Source organism: Natrix helvetica (assembly GCF_964273705.1).
Source record: "Natrix helvetica genome assembly, chromosome: Z".
NCBI lineage: Eukaryota > Metazoa > Chordata > Lepidosauria > Squamata > Natricidae > Natrix > Natrix helvetica.
Window position 1 is genome coordinate 79,938,438 of NC_138554.1, and position 17,082 is coordinate 79,955,519.

Sequence of the window (17,082 nt, forward strand, 5' to 3'; positions counted from 1 at the left end):
ATGAAAGATGGATTGGCTTGGATAGGAGCTAAGCTGTATGTTCCTGCCAGCCTGAAAACTGTTGTCTTTCAATGGACCCACAACTCAAGAATGGTGAGTCATTTTGGATTTTTAAAAACTTTGCATCTGATTAAAAGGCAGTTTTGGTGGGCTTTTCTGAAAAAAGACATTGAGTCCTATATAGCTAGTTGTTCTGTTTGTGCAGCTGCAAAGAGACCACCAGGAAAACCCCAAGGAGTCCTTCAAAGTTTTGCCTGACCTTGGGTCCCGTGGAAGGAAATATTGATGGATTTTATTGTTTTATATATTTGTTTTTTTTTCTCTTTTTTTTGTAATAAAATTTTATTGGTTTTTCAAGATTTATAGGGAAAAGGGTAAATGGACAGGTATACAAATTTTGGCAGTTGATGGATTTTATTGTTGAGCAACCAGAAAGTCTTGGTAATACCGTGATTTGGGTGATCACCGATCTGTTCTCCAAACAGGTCTACTTTGCACCTTGTTCCAAGATCCCATCAGCAAAGTCGCTAGCTAAATTGTTTATTTTACATGTGTATAGGTTACATGGAGTTCCTGAATGCATTATTTCAGACAGAGGGGTCCAATTCACCGCCCTCTTTTGGAAATTAATAAGCTCTGCCCAGGGTCTAAGCTCCTCCCACCATAAGCAGACTAATGGGGCTTGTGAGAGGACTAACTCGGTTCTGGAACAATACTAAGGTTATGTCAATCATCAACAGGATAATTGGGCTGACCTTTTGTCACATGCAGAGGTGGCGTACAATAATTCAATACATAGCAGAACCGGAATGACCTCTTTTAAAATTGTGTTTGGCCAAGACTTTGTGCCCATTCCTGAATTGCCTCAAGAGAAGTTGCAAATTTTGTCCTTGTCCAAGTGGAGTGATCAACTTCAACGGTTTTGGCCAATGACTCGCAAGGCCTTAGATGCAGCTCACCAAGCACACAAAAAACAAGCTGACAAAAAACGGCAAAGCCAAAAGAGTACCAAGTTGGGGATAGGGTATTTTTGTCCACTGTTTTTGCAAACCACCCAGAAATTGGGTCTGAAATATGTGGGTCCATTTCCCATTGTCAAAATTAACAAATCCATGTCAGTGAAATTGGAACTGCCAAATGCCCTTAGAAGGATTTATCCTGTGTTTCATGTAAACTTACTGAAACTGGAACACACCTGCTATACCCCAACCCTCACCCCCTGTTCTCCTCCTAAAGCTAAAGGAAACCCGTCAGGTACATATGACAACTCAACAGGAGTTAATAAATCTTTTCTGTTACTTGGATTTTGCATGCACTAGCCATGTAATTATCACTTCAGACTTGAATCCAAATGGCATTTTCACACAAATATTTATTTCCAATTTATATAGTCACACTTATTTATTAAATAGATGTGTGTAATGTTTCTTTTGTTTCATCTCTAAGTAATTTACAATAAAAGCATCAATAAAATATACCACATGATCTGTGTAAAATGATTACTGCTGGACTGAGAACTGCTGCCCTAAGAATTATGCAATTTCTAGTAAAATTTAAATTATTGTCTTTGCATTTTCAAATTTTCTTTTTCTGCTCTTTTTGTGTGTCAACATGAGTAATTAAAAACTTTTAGGTTTTAATATACCCATTTTATACACACTGTTAATACCTGAAGATACTTACAGTTTCCTAAGTAGCATGCTGAATGCCATCTGACCTGAGAGGACAAATAATCTAGTAGTATTGTCAATAATTTTATACTCTTCTCATACTTAACCCTAACCCTAACCCTAAGCCTAACCCTACAGTGAAATATAGATGCCTGCTTATTTTATTACATAGTTGGGGTTATGCACTCTTGGCATACATTCCCAACATCCCCCACTCATCCCCTCTTGGATAAATAGTGGATTTTCCCGCTAGCATGATGAGACTGCACAGCTAGGAGAAGAGAGAATTAACATAATTAGAGGAATAGAGTTTACAAACCTGGGTATTTATTGATATCAGCCTTCTAATTACCAGGATTAAGTACACAAACATTACATTAAACAAATGCAAGTTGTGATTTTACAATTGTGCTTGATCAGCTATCTTAACCCTGTCAGTCTTTCAGAGAAAATAGCTTCCCCCCAAACTATTTTCTAAGCTTCACATCCTTTCTATCTGATACTTTCTCTTGCCTAATATTCTGTTATGAAAATCCAGTCTAGAATGGATCTTTGTGACTACATTATTTGGATAAGCTAGGTATCCTTTAATTGTAATAACATTTTCCTTCTCAAAGCAGAAAAATACCACATACTATTTTCATTTCTCTTGTATTTCAGCTTCTTTACAAAAGGTATAAGCAACTTGAAGGAACAAAGCTACAAAGCCCTATAAACACAATTTGCCTCATTTTCTGGGCAAGTGACTTGGCATAAGTAAGGGCGCTAAAAAAATACCCTTCTGAATAACATTATACAATGATCCTGTTGATAAAACATGATGAATAAAATCTTTTTTAGTTCCCATGACAAGCATATTACTGTTTGTATATTCCTGCTTTATACAGCATATGCAAACTCTCATTAAGAGCTTACGTCAAATGCAGGCCTGAGAAGGGTCCATTGATTTTTAAAACATTCCTATCAAAAAAAGAAGTGTAATTTCATATTGGAAATTTAGCTGCACATAATATTGTGATGTGTAGGGTGAGCGAGATAATTAGTGAATGGGGCTTTGGCCTGGGAGGAAGAAACAAAATTGCAAATGAATTGTGGGGAGTCAAAAGGGCAGGCAGCAATATTAACATTTCTGTATTGTGATGCTTGCCCTCTGGAGTGAGATCCTTCTTGAAATTATGTGGCTCCCACCCTATTGACATTCCAGAATTCCTTGAAGACGGCTATTTTCCTGGTCTGGGTTAGAATGGATAGAAATGCTTCTTGGATGTATTTTTTGTAAGTGTTTGCAGCGGATCCAAGTTATCTGTTCTACATTGTGCTTCTATTTTTGTTTGCTAATTTGTGAGGTCTCTTTAGGGGAGCCTGAAACCCCCACAGAGTGCATTCCCAGGTGGCGGATTGGGGGGCCTACCTATTTTATGCTATAATGGTGGGTTGGAGGGAATCAAATACCTCCCGTGGACCAAAACGGGCTTGGTGAGTGGCAGCTGGCTCATCAGTACCAACTGAAGGCAGATAACTCATTGGTCAGAACAGCTTCAGAAGAACAGCACACGCTGTGCTGGTAGCCACTTGAACAGCTTGTGCACAACAGTGTAGAAAGCAAAGAGAAGACTACTACACTATATATTTTGCAGGAAAATCATGCAAATGGTGGTAAAACCTAACAATGGCCTCAAGTACGGGCACCCGTTTAAATGGGGTAGGGGTGGTAAGAATCTCCCAGCCTGCTAGAAGCGTGGTAAACCCAAAATTACAAATTGGAATGTGGATTTAGAGAAGTTCTATGAAGATATAAGCAGTGTACTGAAAACCCCAAAAAGTGATGATATCATAATAGTCATGGGGGACTTCAATGCAAAAGTGGGAGAAGGAAGTGCTGCTCCTGTAGTTAGAAACTTTGGCTTAGGAACCAGAGATGGTAAAGGTGATAGATTTGTAGACTTCTGCAAGGAATGTAGGCAATATGTGATGAATACTTTTTTCCAAGTTACCAAAAAGAGGCCTCTTCACTTGGAGATCACCGGCAGATACACAAAATAATATAGTAAGGAACCAAATGGACTATTTTCAATGAACAAAAGATTTAGAAACTCAGTAAAATCAGTAAAAACATACCCAGGCACAAATGTACCATCCAATCACAATCTGCTACGCTGAAGTTCAGGTGAAACTAAAAAAGATGAAAAACCCAAATCCTCCTAAACCAAGAATTGACAGTGACTTCATCATTAAACATGGAGATAAGATAGAAGAAATAGAAATTCATTTAAGAGAAACCAACAACCTAAATAATGAAGATGTAGAAGTCAATTGGAATAAATTTAAAAATGCAATAGTAAAGGTAACAAACTCAAAACAAGAACAGAGATACCACAAGAAACAACACTGGATGATGGAGGAAATTATTCATCCTATGGATGAAAGACGCTCTTATAAAAATAAAAATAAAGAAAAATATAAAGAATTGCAAAAAACAATTAGAAGAAAAATTCAACTAGCAGAAGAAAAGTGGTTTGCAAAGAAATGCAGAGAAATAGAAGAGACAGAATGTATTCATGATAATTTCAACATACAAAAAAGTGAATGAAGCAGCAGGTGTCTACCAAAAGAAAACCAACAACTTAGTTGACAAGGAGGGGGAAATAGTCTTGGATGATGATGAAAAACTAAAATGATGGAAGGAATAAATTGAAGAACTTTTTGAGGAAACTAGGAATGATATTGATATGAAAAGTATAACAACTGGACCAAATATGGAGAGTTGAACACACAATAAAAATAGCAAAAACAAGAAAAGCCACAGGACCTGTTTAATTCAGGTCATTTCCTGTAGAAATTTTAAAATTGCTAGAAGAAAATTGGAAGACATTTTTATTGCAGCTCTTCAATCAAAGATATGAAACAGGAAAGATACCAAATGATTGGCTAAAGTCAACCTTTGTGACAATCCCCCCCAAAAATAAATGCAAAGAAGTGTACCAAATATAGAACAATAAGCTTAATGAGTCATGCCCTGAAAATATTCCTGAGAATAATTCACACAAGAATATACAACAAATTGAGGAGTGTCTTAAGTAATTTGGTTTCAGAAACAATTTTGGTACCCGAGATGCCCTATTCAGCATTCAAGTTCTTGTACAGCACTGTAGAGATGCCAATCAATGTTTACATGTGCTTCATTGATTTTGAAAAAGCATTTGATAAAATAAGACACAAACTATTACAAATCCTGAAACAATGGGATTAGATGACAAAGACATCCAAATCATAAAGAATCTATATTGGCATCAAGTAGCAAATGTGAGACTAGGCCAAAAATACTCAGATGATGCAGAAATACGAAGAGGGATCAGACAGGCTGTCTCCACTGTTGTTTAATATCTGTCAATTTTCAATGAAGCACATGTAAACATTGATGCTGGCCTCAAAGTAACCAGTGTTCAGATCCACAATTTAAGATATGCTGATGATACAGTTCTGCTTGCCAGTAAGCATGAAGATCTTTAGCTCCTCATCAACAGTCTCAGAAATATCTGAAAAATACGGCTTGAAGCTTGACACCTCAAAAATCAAGGCTATGGTTATCAGCAAACAACAATTACCACTGATAAATTCAGAAGGAATGTGGAATACCACTAGAAAAAGTTGAAAGGATCACGTACCTCAGTTTTAATTTACGAAAGCAGGGACATGATCACATTCTTCAAAATAAAAAAGGTCTTCTGCAGTCATGACATAAGCCTAAGACTGAAAATCAGGCTTGTCAGATGTTATATCTGTTGTATCTGATGTTCTATCTACAGAGTGGAGAGTTGATCTCTGACAGAAAACCACTTGAAGAAACTAGAAGTATTTGAAATGTGGATTTACAGATGGCTGTTACATATAAGCTGGGTTGACAAAATCACAAATGAGATGATAAGCCACCTGGATAAGCAAAAGGACATCATTAAAGCCATAGAAAAGCAAAAGTTATATTTTGGACGTGATGCAACACCCAGAAAAATATGACATACTTTACTTAATCCTTCACAGAAAAATTGAAGGCAAACAAGGTCCAGGCAGAAGAAGAAGAAATTATGGCTTCAAAACCTAAGGGACTAGTTTGGACAAAACTCAGCAGCACTTTTTCATGTGGCTGTTGACAAAAATAGGATTGCCAACATGATTGCCAATGTCCAATGATGGACATGGGACAACAAGAAGAAGAATATTGTGAGCTGTATGTGTCAGATCAGTGAATCTGCCATTCTTCAAGGGAAGAGGGGGATCCCATACTCCCTTTAGACCTTTCTACCCTTTCCTATATATTGTATACCATGTAATTAATCACTTTATAAAACTGCTAGCCTGGCGCCTAGAGACCAGGCACTTTCTCACCTTTCATGGAATGGATAGGGAGGGAGAGCTATGTGGACTGCATCATTCAGGAAACAAGCCTGAGAAAGTCTTCTTATTACTTTCCCTTACAAACATCTTTACACGTGCAGATTTGCTAAATACACATTGGATGGTTGGGAGAGAATTCCAACTGTTTTATTCCTATTGTATTGCCTTAAGGATCCCAGATCCTGATTTGCTTTTGCCCAGCTTTCACCTCTTTCTCAACAAAAGCTTCCTTTTTAAAAAATATATTTTTATTATTTTTACATTTAAAACAATGCAATACCGCGGAGTCGAAGTGACCATACATTCACATTATATACAGCTAGTTTCAACCATTAACAATTAATCTACTTAATACATTGTCTATCCTTCTGTCCAATCACAATATATACATTTGTTCCAGTCTTGTCAACTTGTCTTATAAAATCTATTCCATACTTCAAAATATTCTCATTCCCCTTTATTTTTAAGTTCAAGAGTGAGCCTATCTGCTTCTGCACAGGCCAACACTTTTCTGATTATATCTAGCTCTGATGGTGTATTTTCTTTTTTCCAATACCGTGCATAGGTTATGCGCGCTGCAGTAAGTATATGTATAATTAGATAAAGTGTATCTTTCTTAAACCCCTCCGGTATTATGCCTAGGAGAAAAGTTTCTGGTTTAAATATAATTTGTTCTCCCACCATTTGTTCTAACCATGATTGAATCATTTTCCAATATTTTTTTGCCTCATTGCACGTCCACCACATATGATAGAAAGTGCCTGGTGTTTTTTTACACTTCCAACAATTTGGGGCCAGATTTTTGAACATTTTGGAAAGCCATGCTGGGGGGAGATGCCATCTGTAGAACACCTTATAAAGATTTTCTTTATACGCCATAGCCAATGTTAGTTTCTGAATACGTATCCAAAATTTTTCCCACTTATCCAATTCCACATTGTAACCGAAATTTTTCACCCAGGCGACCATGGTTTCTTTGACATGTTCCTCCTCTAGCTTATATTCCAACAAGAATCTATACAGCAATGTATATTTCGGTCGTGTACTTCTTGTTGCCCTTGTTCCTCACTTCCTTTGGTTCTTCCCCTTTTTCGTCTAGAACGACTTCTTTCTCCTTTCTTGTTTCCACTGGTTCCTTTTCTCTTTTTATCTGTGACCTGTCCTTGCCTCCTTGCTCCCAACTGTTCTTCGTCTTTCTCATCCTCCTGCCCAACAATATTGTTGTAGAAATCTTCCGCTTGTTCCATCGTGTCTATTCTGAATCTTCTATCTCTCCAGGTTACCAGTATGCCCTCCGACATCAACCATCCGAAGTTAATTTCAAATTTGTTCAGGACAGACATTAAAAATTGATAGGGCCGCCTTAGTTCTCTAATTCTCCTCGGTACCTGTTTTAGGACTGTTAGTTGTCGTTGATTGCAAATTATCGGGTCGTCTCTTGTTCTATTCAGCACCTCGTCTCGTATTGATTTTTTTACAAACTTTACATGGACTTCTCTTGGTTGTTCTTTTTTGGGTAGTTTGTATACTATATGTCTCGTCAATCTCACTTGCCATCTCATCCTTTTCTATTCCCAAAGCCTTTGCCATAAGGTCTGCCATCGTGTCTGGTAAATCCTCACCTTTTTCTTCCTTTACGTTCTGGAACCGTAGGAATTGGGCTGCTTTCCCTGATTCTAATGTGAGGACCATTAACTCAAGTTTTTTGTTTGCCTGGATCAGCCTAGAACTCAGCTGCTCCATTTTTTCATCCTCCTTTTCTAACCTTCCTTCTATTACATTTATTCTTTGTTCGTGTTTATTGATCTGTTCCTGGAACTTCTCAAATTTATCGTCCATCTTCTGCATTCTCTCCTTTAATTCTACAGTATCATTCCTTATTTCTCTAATATCCTTTTTAAGTTCTTTGTGATTTTTAGCCATTACCTCCTGCATGGTCTGTAATATCATCTGCAATTCCTTAGTTGAATTGGATCTTTCTCTCTGGAGCATATCCTCCAAAGATCTTTGGTTCGAGGGACTGGCAGCTGCTAGGGATGGCGGGGATGCTGGCTTCCTCCCCGTGCCAATTTTCATTAAATTTGTAATATTGTCATTTTTTGGAAGAATTGGATCCCTACTTTAGTTTTTCTCCAGAACTCCCACTTTCTTCTCTCCCTTGTAACTTTCTCCAGTCCTTCTTTTTCTTTCTTTCTTTCTTTCTTTCTTTCTTTCTTTCTTTCTTTCTTTCTTCCTTCCTCTCCTTCTCCTCCCTTTCCCTTTCCTCTTCCCTCTTCCTCTACTCAATTGTTGATTTTAAGTGGTAATAGGGGGTAGTAAACTCTATATATCAATAAGCGTATATATGAAAACAACTATCATAGGGTAGGGAGAGAGTGAGAGAGACTTATCAATTTATCACTGTATATATATTTGTGTGTGTCACACTTATAATATTCCTAAATTTCTATTAACCCATTAATCTATTTTATTAGTAAACTCTAAGAGTAAATTGCTTATAATGTGATCAAACAGACTCCTAAATTAATCAATACTAATGCCAATAATATCGAAGTGTTGAAATTAATAATCTTACAGCAATAACAATAACAATAGCAGTATATTCCTTTGCTGGTAGTGTTATAACATTAATTCCTATTCTTTAAGTTCAACCTTACATGCGACCCTCCTCGATTGGATAATTATATGAGAATGTTCTGGGTTCCCTTGATCCCATAAATCTTCTTGCTCTCTCTCCGGTTGTTTCTGTTTAGTAATGTCTAAAGATTAGCCTCAATATTCTCTAGTAGTCAGCTCTCTTGTTTCCAGAGAATATAGTCACCAAAATTCCTGTTTTCTCTTAAGGTATTAAGAGGGGGAAAGATTCCAAATTTCGCCAGTAGATGTCGCTCTTCCACTCTTCCACAAGCTAACCAAATACAAAGTAACAGCAAACATATTCAGAGAATAAGAGAACATAGCCTCTAGCCTTCACTCAGCATATTCCTCTTGCCACTGTAATGGAGGGGGATAGACAGCCCCCCCCCCACTTCCTCTTGGAGCCCTTAATCTCTTGAGCTGTTTTGGAATAAAAATGCCTTCTGCCAAGATCAGGAATCTGTTAAGTCACTTGCAACTCCGGCAGCTTCTCTGTAATAAATCCTCGCTTGCTTTGAACTGCTGTCAGCACTCTGGGACAGCCATTAAAGATCGCCCTCTTCCACGCCCGGGGTTATGAAGGAGATTTCAAGCACAGACCATGAATTGCCATCCTCTGGTCATGCCAAACCAACCTTCTCTCTTCAGTCTTCCCTCCAGGAAGGCTTGGTTTATCAAAATCTTTTCAGCAAACCCCTCCGGACGTTAGATCTAGCTGCTGTTAACGGAGCTCTCCATCCAAGCAGCCATTCGTGCAGGCAGCAAGCCCCACCCCCAAACTGAATAAAAGCTTCCTTTTGAAATGCAAAGTTTCAAGAGTCTTTATTTCCTTGATTAAGGGGGATTAAGAGGCTGGACCTTACATTATATATGTATGTATGTGTACCCAATTGGCAAAAGGAAGCTCAGGACCATATAGTTGGAAACATCCAGAGGAGCCCTTCATCCTGCAGTGGATAGACAATGACTAAAATGATAGTGTATGTATTTATCTATGATTAAACTAAATGACAAAACACCTAGTCTGGCGTAAGGCAGACTTTTTCACTCTTCATTTTTTATAAGCTCATTTAGCCCTCTCTGTTGTTTCATAGCTATTTGTACTGTCACAAAAATATACTGTATAATTGGTAGAAATTGCTCACTTGCTTCCATTGCAAATGGCTATGACTCTCCATTAATATGTTTTCTTACAGCAATGTCCCCCAAAATTGCTGTAGCTTGATTATTGAGATCTCAACAACCAATGCACTTTTTCACCCCTCTGTTGTAGATAAGAGTTTTTGCTTTTACAACCTATTCCTATTAATTCTCATACCAACATGATTCCATAGTAACCCCTTGATTTAAATATATTTGTAGGTTTATAAAAATAGCAAAATTACTTTTTCTCCCATATACATTGGGGCATATATTAATAATCTCTTTTTCAGCAAGCATAACAACCTTTGAGTTTTCCTTGACCAGATTTCTATTAATTGTGTTGACTTATTTTATCCATGGGTTTGAATCTCAAATCTTTATATTTATTTATTTTTGAGTCATGAATCGTGGAATTTCATGGGACTGGTTTTTTTAAAAAGGGAAGATGGGTTCTTAAAATTCTAAAACAGAGGAAAGAATTCTAAGTTTACTTACTTGGTTCTCTTTTAGAGTTATCTGTCCTTGTTCCTTGCATCCAATAAATGTTCTGATACATTTGAAAACATTTTCATCTTGTAATCTTTGAACAAAATTAGCAGGAAAAAAACCAATTCGACCTTCTATTTTTCCCTGTGAATAGGACATGGTGACCATTACATAGTATTAAAGTGTATTTTGCAAATGTTATTTTTCTATCACTTCATCCAAGGTGAAATGTTCTGTTTTCCCTTCAGCTACTAAGATGGCTAGCCTTATAAAATAGCTCCCACCAAGTCTAAATCACTCACTGAGTTTCATTAAAGTTCAAAGGAATTTGAAGTTTAATCATTCTAGCTTTGGTCGGATGCTATAATCCATCTTCCCCTACATTGGCACCCCAAATATGGCAGACTACATTTTCCTTCATCAATATTTAGCAAGTGGTTTGCATGCTGATTGAGGATAGTGGAAGCTATAATCAAATATATTTGGAGAACACCTTGTTGGTTTTATAATTGGTGACAATTTCTAATGTAGATAACCAGATAATTTGATGGGTTGTTTGCATTCTCCTGCTGTATTCTTGGATTTTAATCTGAAACAGAAGGAAGGTTTCTTTATTTTCTCACTATGAAAAAGAGTAGCTAACCAAAGAACTATGCTGGGAAAAATATAGTTCTACAACAGTAATGGGTTACAAATGAATTTGTACTAATGTATTGACCAACAAAGTATAATACAATATTCTTTTTATCCACTTTAACATTATTGAAGCTATTTTAATTGTACCTTCCACCAATCTTCATTTGAATCCTCCAGAAGTATAATTCTATCTCCTGGCCTATGATTAAAAGAACAGAATTAGGTGCAATTAGTTTACATGTCTATTAATATGCAAAAGCATCAGTATTGTCATATAGTCACCCATCAGACTGCATTGTGGAATTATACAAAATTATATGTAATGTTTAGGTGATACAATGTTGATGGGATTAAAAACTATTGCTTTTGATTTCAATAAAATTAGCTAAGCAAGCCAATCACAACTAAATGAAATATACAGTGTATACTAGCATTACCTCATTTCCAAATCTTCATGCTCCTGTGGAACAAATTTGTACAAGGCCACATAGGTATTCATCTGTATTGTATCTTTATTAAGAGATCCCTTGAAAGGGGGGAGCAAAGAAGAGGAAAAATATTACTACCAGTTTTGCAAAAAGATCATATTGGAAATCATAGTTACTTTTCCTTAGGTGGTATTTTGAAATATATTTGGTTTGTTGAGTACCCATGACCAATGGCTACATTTTGGTCTGACTTTATTGGTCTTAACTCACTGTAGAACATAAATGGTGAAATATATCTGACAGGATCTAAATTTATTTTGAAATAAAACTAAAAAAGCAAAAGAAGGGATATTTAGCAATGAATAACTCATCTAGCAAACTCTGTTTGAGAAGCCACTAAGTATTATAAAAGTACAAAAGATTTGTACTATCTTTGAACTAATACAATTCCAAATCCACCAAACAAAACATATACAAAAGAGTGATCTGCGAAGGTAAATGGGGAATTTGGAAAGGAATTGCTTTTGATAACATACAGAATTTAGATTCCTCCCCCCCCCCCCCGGTATCAGAACTGGCTTTATACACGAATCTATTTTCTCTCAAGCTTTCTTAATCTCTGTAAACTAATACTAAGAGAGGGAGAAAAGGCTTTAATGGCTATTCTCATTCAATCTTGGGAACTGGAACCAATCCACATCAAATATGTATGTATGTCTATTTCTGTCCATATTAGTTCTCTATATAAGTAGTGATTTAAAAAATGAAAATTCATATTTATTTCTAGACCTGTGTCAAATATATATCTTTTCTAAAATATGTTTTTTCCTGAATACTTTTCCTTAATATGTGAAGACTCTTGAAACTGATTGTTTCAAAAGGAACTTTTAAATAAGAAGAATGGAAGGCATTAGTCGCAAAGCAACATCTGAATCCCTTTAGGCAATGCAAGTAGAATTAAACTAATAGTGACTCCTCTTTGTTAGAATGCAGATTCTATCCAATACATGTGTGAAGATGTTTCCTTTATCAACTGCCCTGAGAGCTGAATAAACATATATTCCCATGGTTATCTTCTGTAAGACATTAAAGTAAAACATCCCACATCCCATCATTAACATTCCCCAAAAGGTGATGGGATCTCAGGCCTTTTGGCGCTGGGAAACCAATTGTAAAATATCAGTTGTCACAGGCACTGCCAATAAATTGACTCCAAGGCCTCCCTCCTCCCAAATGAATGACAGTATCACTTTTAGGGATCTGATAGAAATATATATGTTCAAATCTGGGCAGTAATGAAATGGAACAATTTTTCTGCATGCTAGACAGAAAGAGAAAATTAGGCAGTTTATATAGTATATAACTGTATACTGAACAAAACCCTTCCCCATCTCTACTTAATGTGAATGTTTTAAACCATTCAGTTTACAGATTGATATAATTTATTTGGCATAATAATAATAATAATAATAATAATAATAATAATAATAATAATAATAATAATAATAATAATAATAATAATAATAATACTTTAATTTATAGACCGCACCCTCTCCTAGAAAGGACTCGGGGCAGTGTACAGTCATATTAAAACAACCATGTGGATACAAAAATATAGATATACATACATATATATACGGAGGAGGTAGGATATACACTGTACAATAATGGTTAAAATTCGAATAAAAATTAAAATTACCCTTAAAAACTACCCCAGAATAAGATGTTTGCCAGGAGGTTGAATCAGCTAGGCCAGCTAATTGGAACAGGTGGGTCTTAAGTTTCTGTCGGAAGGAGCGGAGGTCGGTAGTAGTTCTAATATCGGGAGGGAGGTCATTCCAGAGGGTTGGGCCCATCACAGAGAAGGCTCTACTCCTGGGCGCCGCCCGTAGACAGTGCTTAGTGGACGGCACCCGGAGGAGTCCCTCCCTGTAGGAGCGAATTGGTCGCAGGGATGTATGAGGTGAGATGCGATCCCGCAGGTAACTAGGTCCTGTGCCATGAAGCGCTTTGAAGATAGTAACCAACACCTTGAAACGCACCCAAAAAACCACAGGCAGCCAGTGCAGCTCGCGCAGGAGTGGTGTTATATGGGAGTACCTGGTCCTCCCCATGATAGCCCGCGCGGCCACATTCTGAACCAGCTGTAGTCTTCGGGTGCATCTCAAGGGGAGCCCCATGTAGAGAGCATTGCAGTAGTCCAGACAAGACGTCACCAGCGCATGAGTGACTGTGCGTAAGGTGTCCCGGTCCAGTAGGGGGTGCAATTGGCGCACCAGGCGAACCTGGTGGAATGCCCCCCTCGCCACGGCTGCCACATGGTCATCCATCGACAGCCGGGCATCAAGGAGGATGCCCAAATTGCGCGCCCGCATTACGGGGGGCAGTTGCTCGCCCCCTATGGCCAGCAATAGAGTCCACTGGTTGAACCGGGGCGCCGGTAGCCACAGCCACTCCGTCTTGGAAGGGTTGAGCCTGATTCTGTTGCCCCCATCCAGACCCAAACGGCTTCCAAGCACCGGGACATCATTTCGACGGCCTCGTTGGGGTGGTTTGGGGTGGAGACGTACAGCTGCGTATCATCAGCGTACAGATGGTATCCGACCCCAAAACCACGGATGATGTCACCCAGCGGCTTCACGTATGTGTTGAACAGGAGGGGCGAGAGGACCGACCCCTGCGGCACCCCACAAGTGAGCGGCCTCAGGGTCGACCTCTGCTCCCCTGCCAACACACATTGCGTCCAGTCAGAGAGGTAGGAGCAGAACCACCGCAAAACGGTGCCCCCTACTCCCATCCCCTCCAGCCGGCGCAATATGATACCATGGTCGATGGTATTGAAGGCCGCTGATAGGTCTAATAGGACCAGGATAGAGGAACAACCCCTATCTCTGGCCCTCCAGAGATCATCCACCAACGCGACCAAGGCCGTCTCCGTGCTGTGACCGGGCCGGAAACCGGACTGGCGCGGGTCTAGATAGTCAGTTTCCTCCAGGTGACGTGGGAACTGTTGTGCCACCACACTCGCTACAACCTTCGCCAAAAAGGGAAGGTTGGAGACGGGACGATAATTAGCTAGCTCCGCCAGGTCCAGGGAAGGCTTCTTGAGTAGGGGCCTCACCACCGCCTCTTTCAAGGCGGCCGGTAAGGACCTCTCCTCCAATGAAGCGTTCACTAGACCCAGGAGCCAGTCTTGTGTAACCTCCCAGGATGCCAGTACAAGCCAGGAGGGACACGGGTCCAATAAACATTTAGTGGCTCGCAGTCGCCCACGTAACCTGTCCAAATCCTCGGGGGCAACAGTGTCAAACCCCTCCCAGTGTGGTACCTCAAGATTTGCCTCTGACGTCTCCCCTGCTCCACTGAAGGGGGCCCATCCACTCCGGATCTGAGCGATTTTGTCCTGCAGATATTCCCCAAACTCCTCTGCTCTACCCTGCAAAGGGGCTTCCCGTGGCCTCTGTGATAGGAGGGAGTGGGTCACCCGAAACAGGGCGGCAGGGCGGTTATCTGCGGATGCAATAAGAACGGCACAGTGTCTACGTTTGGCCGCTCTTAGTGCCACAAGGTAGGTCCGTAAATAGGCTCTTACCTGTGTTCGGTCAGATTTGGAGCGTGAGGACCTCCACCTGCTTTCTAGGCGTCTCTTATGGCGTTTCATCACCCTCAGCTCCTCGGTGAACCAAGGAGCCAGGGTGGCTCGCTGCCGCAGGAGAGGCCGCAAAGGCGCTACCCGGTCCAAGGCCCCAGCAGCCGCCCTATTCCATGCGGCTACTAGGTCCTCCGTCTGGGAGCGGGTCAGGGCTACAGGAAGTGACCCAAGCTCCATCTCGAAACTATCCTGTTCCATCAGGCACCTGGGGCAGAACCATTGGGGACAGTCTGGTTCCGCCTCCCTGCGGTGGGGGGTAGCGCCAGGGAAGTCGAGCCGGAGAGATGAGTGATCTGACCATGACAGGGGTGTAATAACCAAATCCCCTATTCCCAGATCACTCGTCCACTGTCCAGAGACAAAAAAAGGTCCAGCGTGTGACCACCCTCGTGTGTGGGGCCCTGAATTAGTTGGGTCAGGTCCATGGCTTTCATGGAAGCCATGAACTCCCGAGCCACCTCAGATGCTTCACCCGTCGACGGCAGGTTGAAATCCCCCATAACCACAAGTTTGGGGGTATCAACCGCCGTCTCCGCGATCAGCTCGAGGAGCTCAGGCAGGGTGGCTGATGCATAGTGAGGAGCCAAGTATATCAGCAAGCCCAACTCCCTCCCTGGGCCCCATTTCACACCAAGGGACTCACACCCGGATATCTGTGGCACAGTGAACTCCCTCGGTTCCAGACTCTCCCGTATAATTACCGCCACCCCACCACCCTTATCCAGGGCCCGCAGCTGATGAAATGCACGGTAGCCTGGTGGGCACATCTCCACGAGGGGTAAACCACCCTCGTGGCCCAACCAGGTCTCCGTTATCCCTGCAAGGTCCAACTTCCCCTCTGAGATCAACTCATTGATGAGGGGGGCCTTGTTGACATTGCATTGCAGAGTATCAGCCTCAGGCCCTGGCTCTGTAGGTCCTGGCCACCTAAACTGCGGGGGTTGGTACAAGCGACCGGGCGTGTCCAACAGCCACGGTCTCCCAACCGACTACGGGATTTTCTTCCATCCTCGCACCCACCCCTCCCCACAACCGTTGGAATACAACAACCCTCTATTGGAATATCATTCTCCCTTTCCCCCCCCCACTCCGCTCACTTCCCTCTTGACCTCACCTGTCCGCCTGGCAAAAGTCCCCCTCCTGGCCTGATTAACCCTCCCACCCACCCTGGAACCCCCTAAAACGGATAAAAAACATTTTGTTAAAAAACTCCTGAGTCTACGCTTCCTCCACCTCTCTGGGCAAAGGGGGACTCCCGCAGTAGGAGCACATCTGACCTCGAATATATGCTGGAGAGAGCTATAACAGGGCCAGGGTGCTATCGGTGTTAAATGAGTCAACAAGCCAGGTTTCACGTCAGATGATAAATCAGATGATAAATAGATGGTAAGTAGATGGTAAGTAGATGGAGGCCAGGAGGCACTGTGGTGTGGGTAAAGGCAGATAGTCTGAGTAAATAATTGATGATATTTGATGATAAGCGGATCTTATCTTTATCTTTCATTAAATGAGGAACTATTAGCTGCACATTTTATTGTAAGTCCAAAGAAGTATCAATCATCTAAGTTGTAATGATTTGATATATGCCAATAGATAAAAGATAAAGAGATCTTTGGATCTGTGAAAATGTGTTCTCACTGTTGCACAGTCCAATAGAAGGTATTAAAATAATGAACAGATGCAGACAATCCAATGTTTACAAAAGCAGCTTCAACTTTCTACACTGAAAGACTGCAATAAAATGATAAACGTTTTGCTACTAACTTGGCTACTAACTTGGCTGCACTAACTTGGGTGATCAGGATTTGCATTTTTCCTTGTTCTGGCTATTTCCCCATCCCCACCCCAAATTAATGAAAACATTTTGTAATGAAATTGTAAACCTATTTGCCTGAAAGCTTCACAGAACTGGACATTTTTAGGCAGGTTTCTTCACTACTACAATCTGTAAGGATTGTCTCTCCTAGCTTAAGAAAGTGAAACAGTATTTCAAAATGAAGCTCTTTTTAAGTAGAAAGGAAACTATTAAGTTCAAAGC

The 17,082-nt window shown here is 40.3% G+C and overlaps 1 protein-coding gene across 1 annotated transcript in view; it reads right to left on the bottom strand.

Moving 5' to 3' along the window:
* STAC (SH3 and cysteine rich domain) overlaps positions 1 to 17,082 on the bottom strand; it is a 195,318-nt gene that overhangs the window by 15,746 nt on the left and 162,490 nt on the right. The window contains exons 8-10 of the mRNA XM_081933459.1: positions 11,402 to 11,490; positions 11,112 to 11,163; positions 10,338 to 10,472 (exon numbers count right to left, since the gene is read on the bottom strand). Of these exons, the coding sequence (XP_081789585.1) occupies positions 10,338 to 10,472; positions 11,112 to 11,163; positions 11,402 to 11,490 (276 nt within the window). The remainder of the gene's footprint in view (positions 1 to 10,337; positions 10,473 to 11,111; positions 11,164 to 11,401; positions 11,491 to 17,082) is intronic.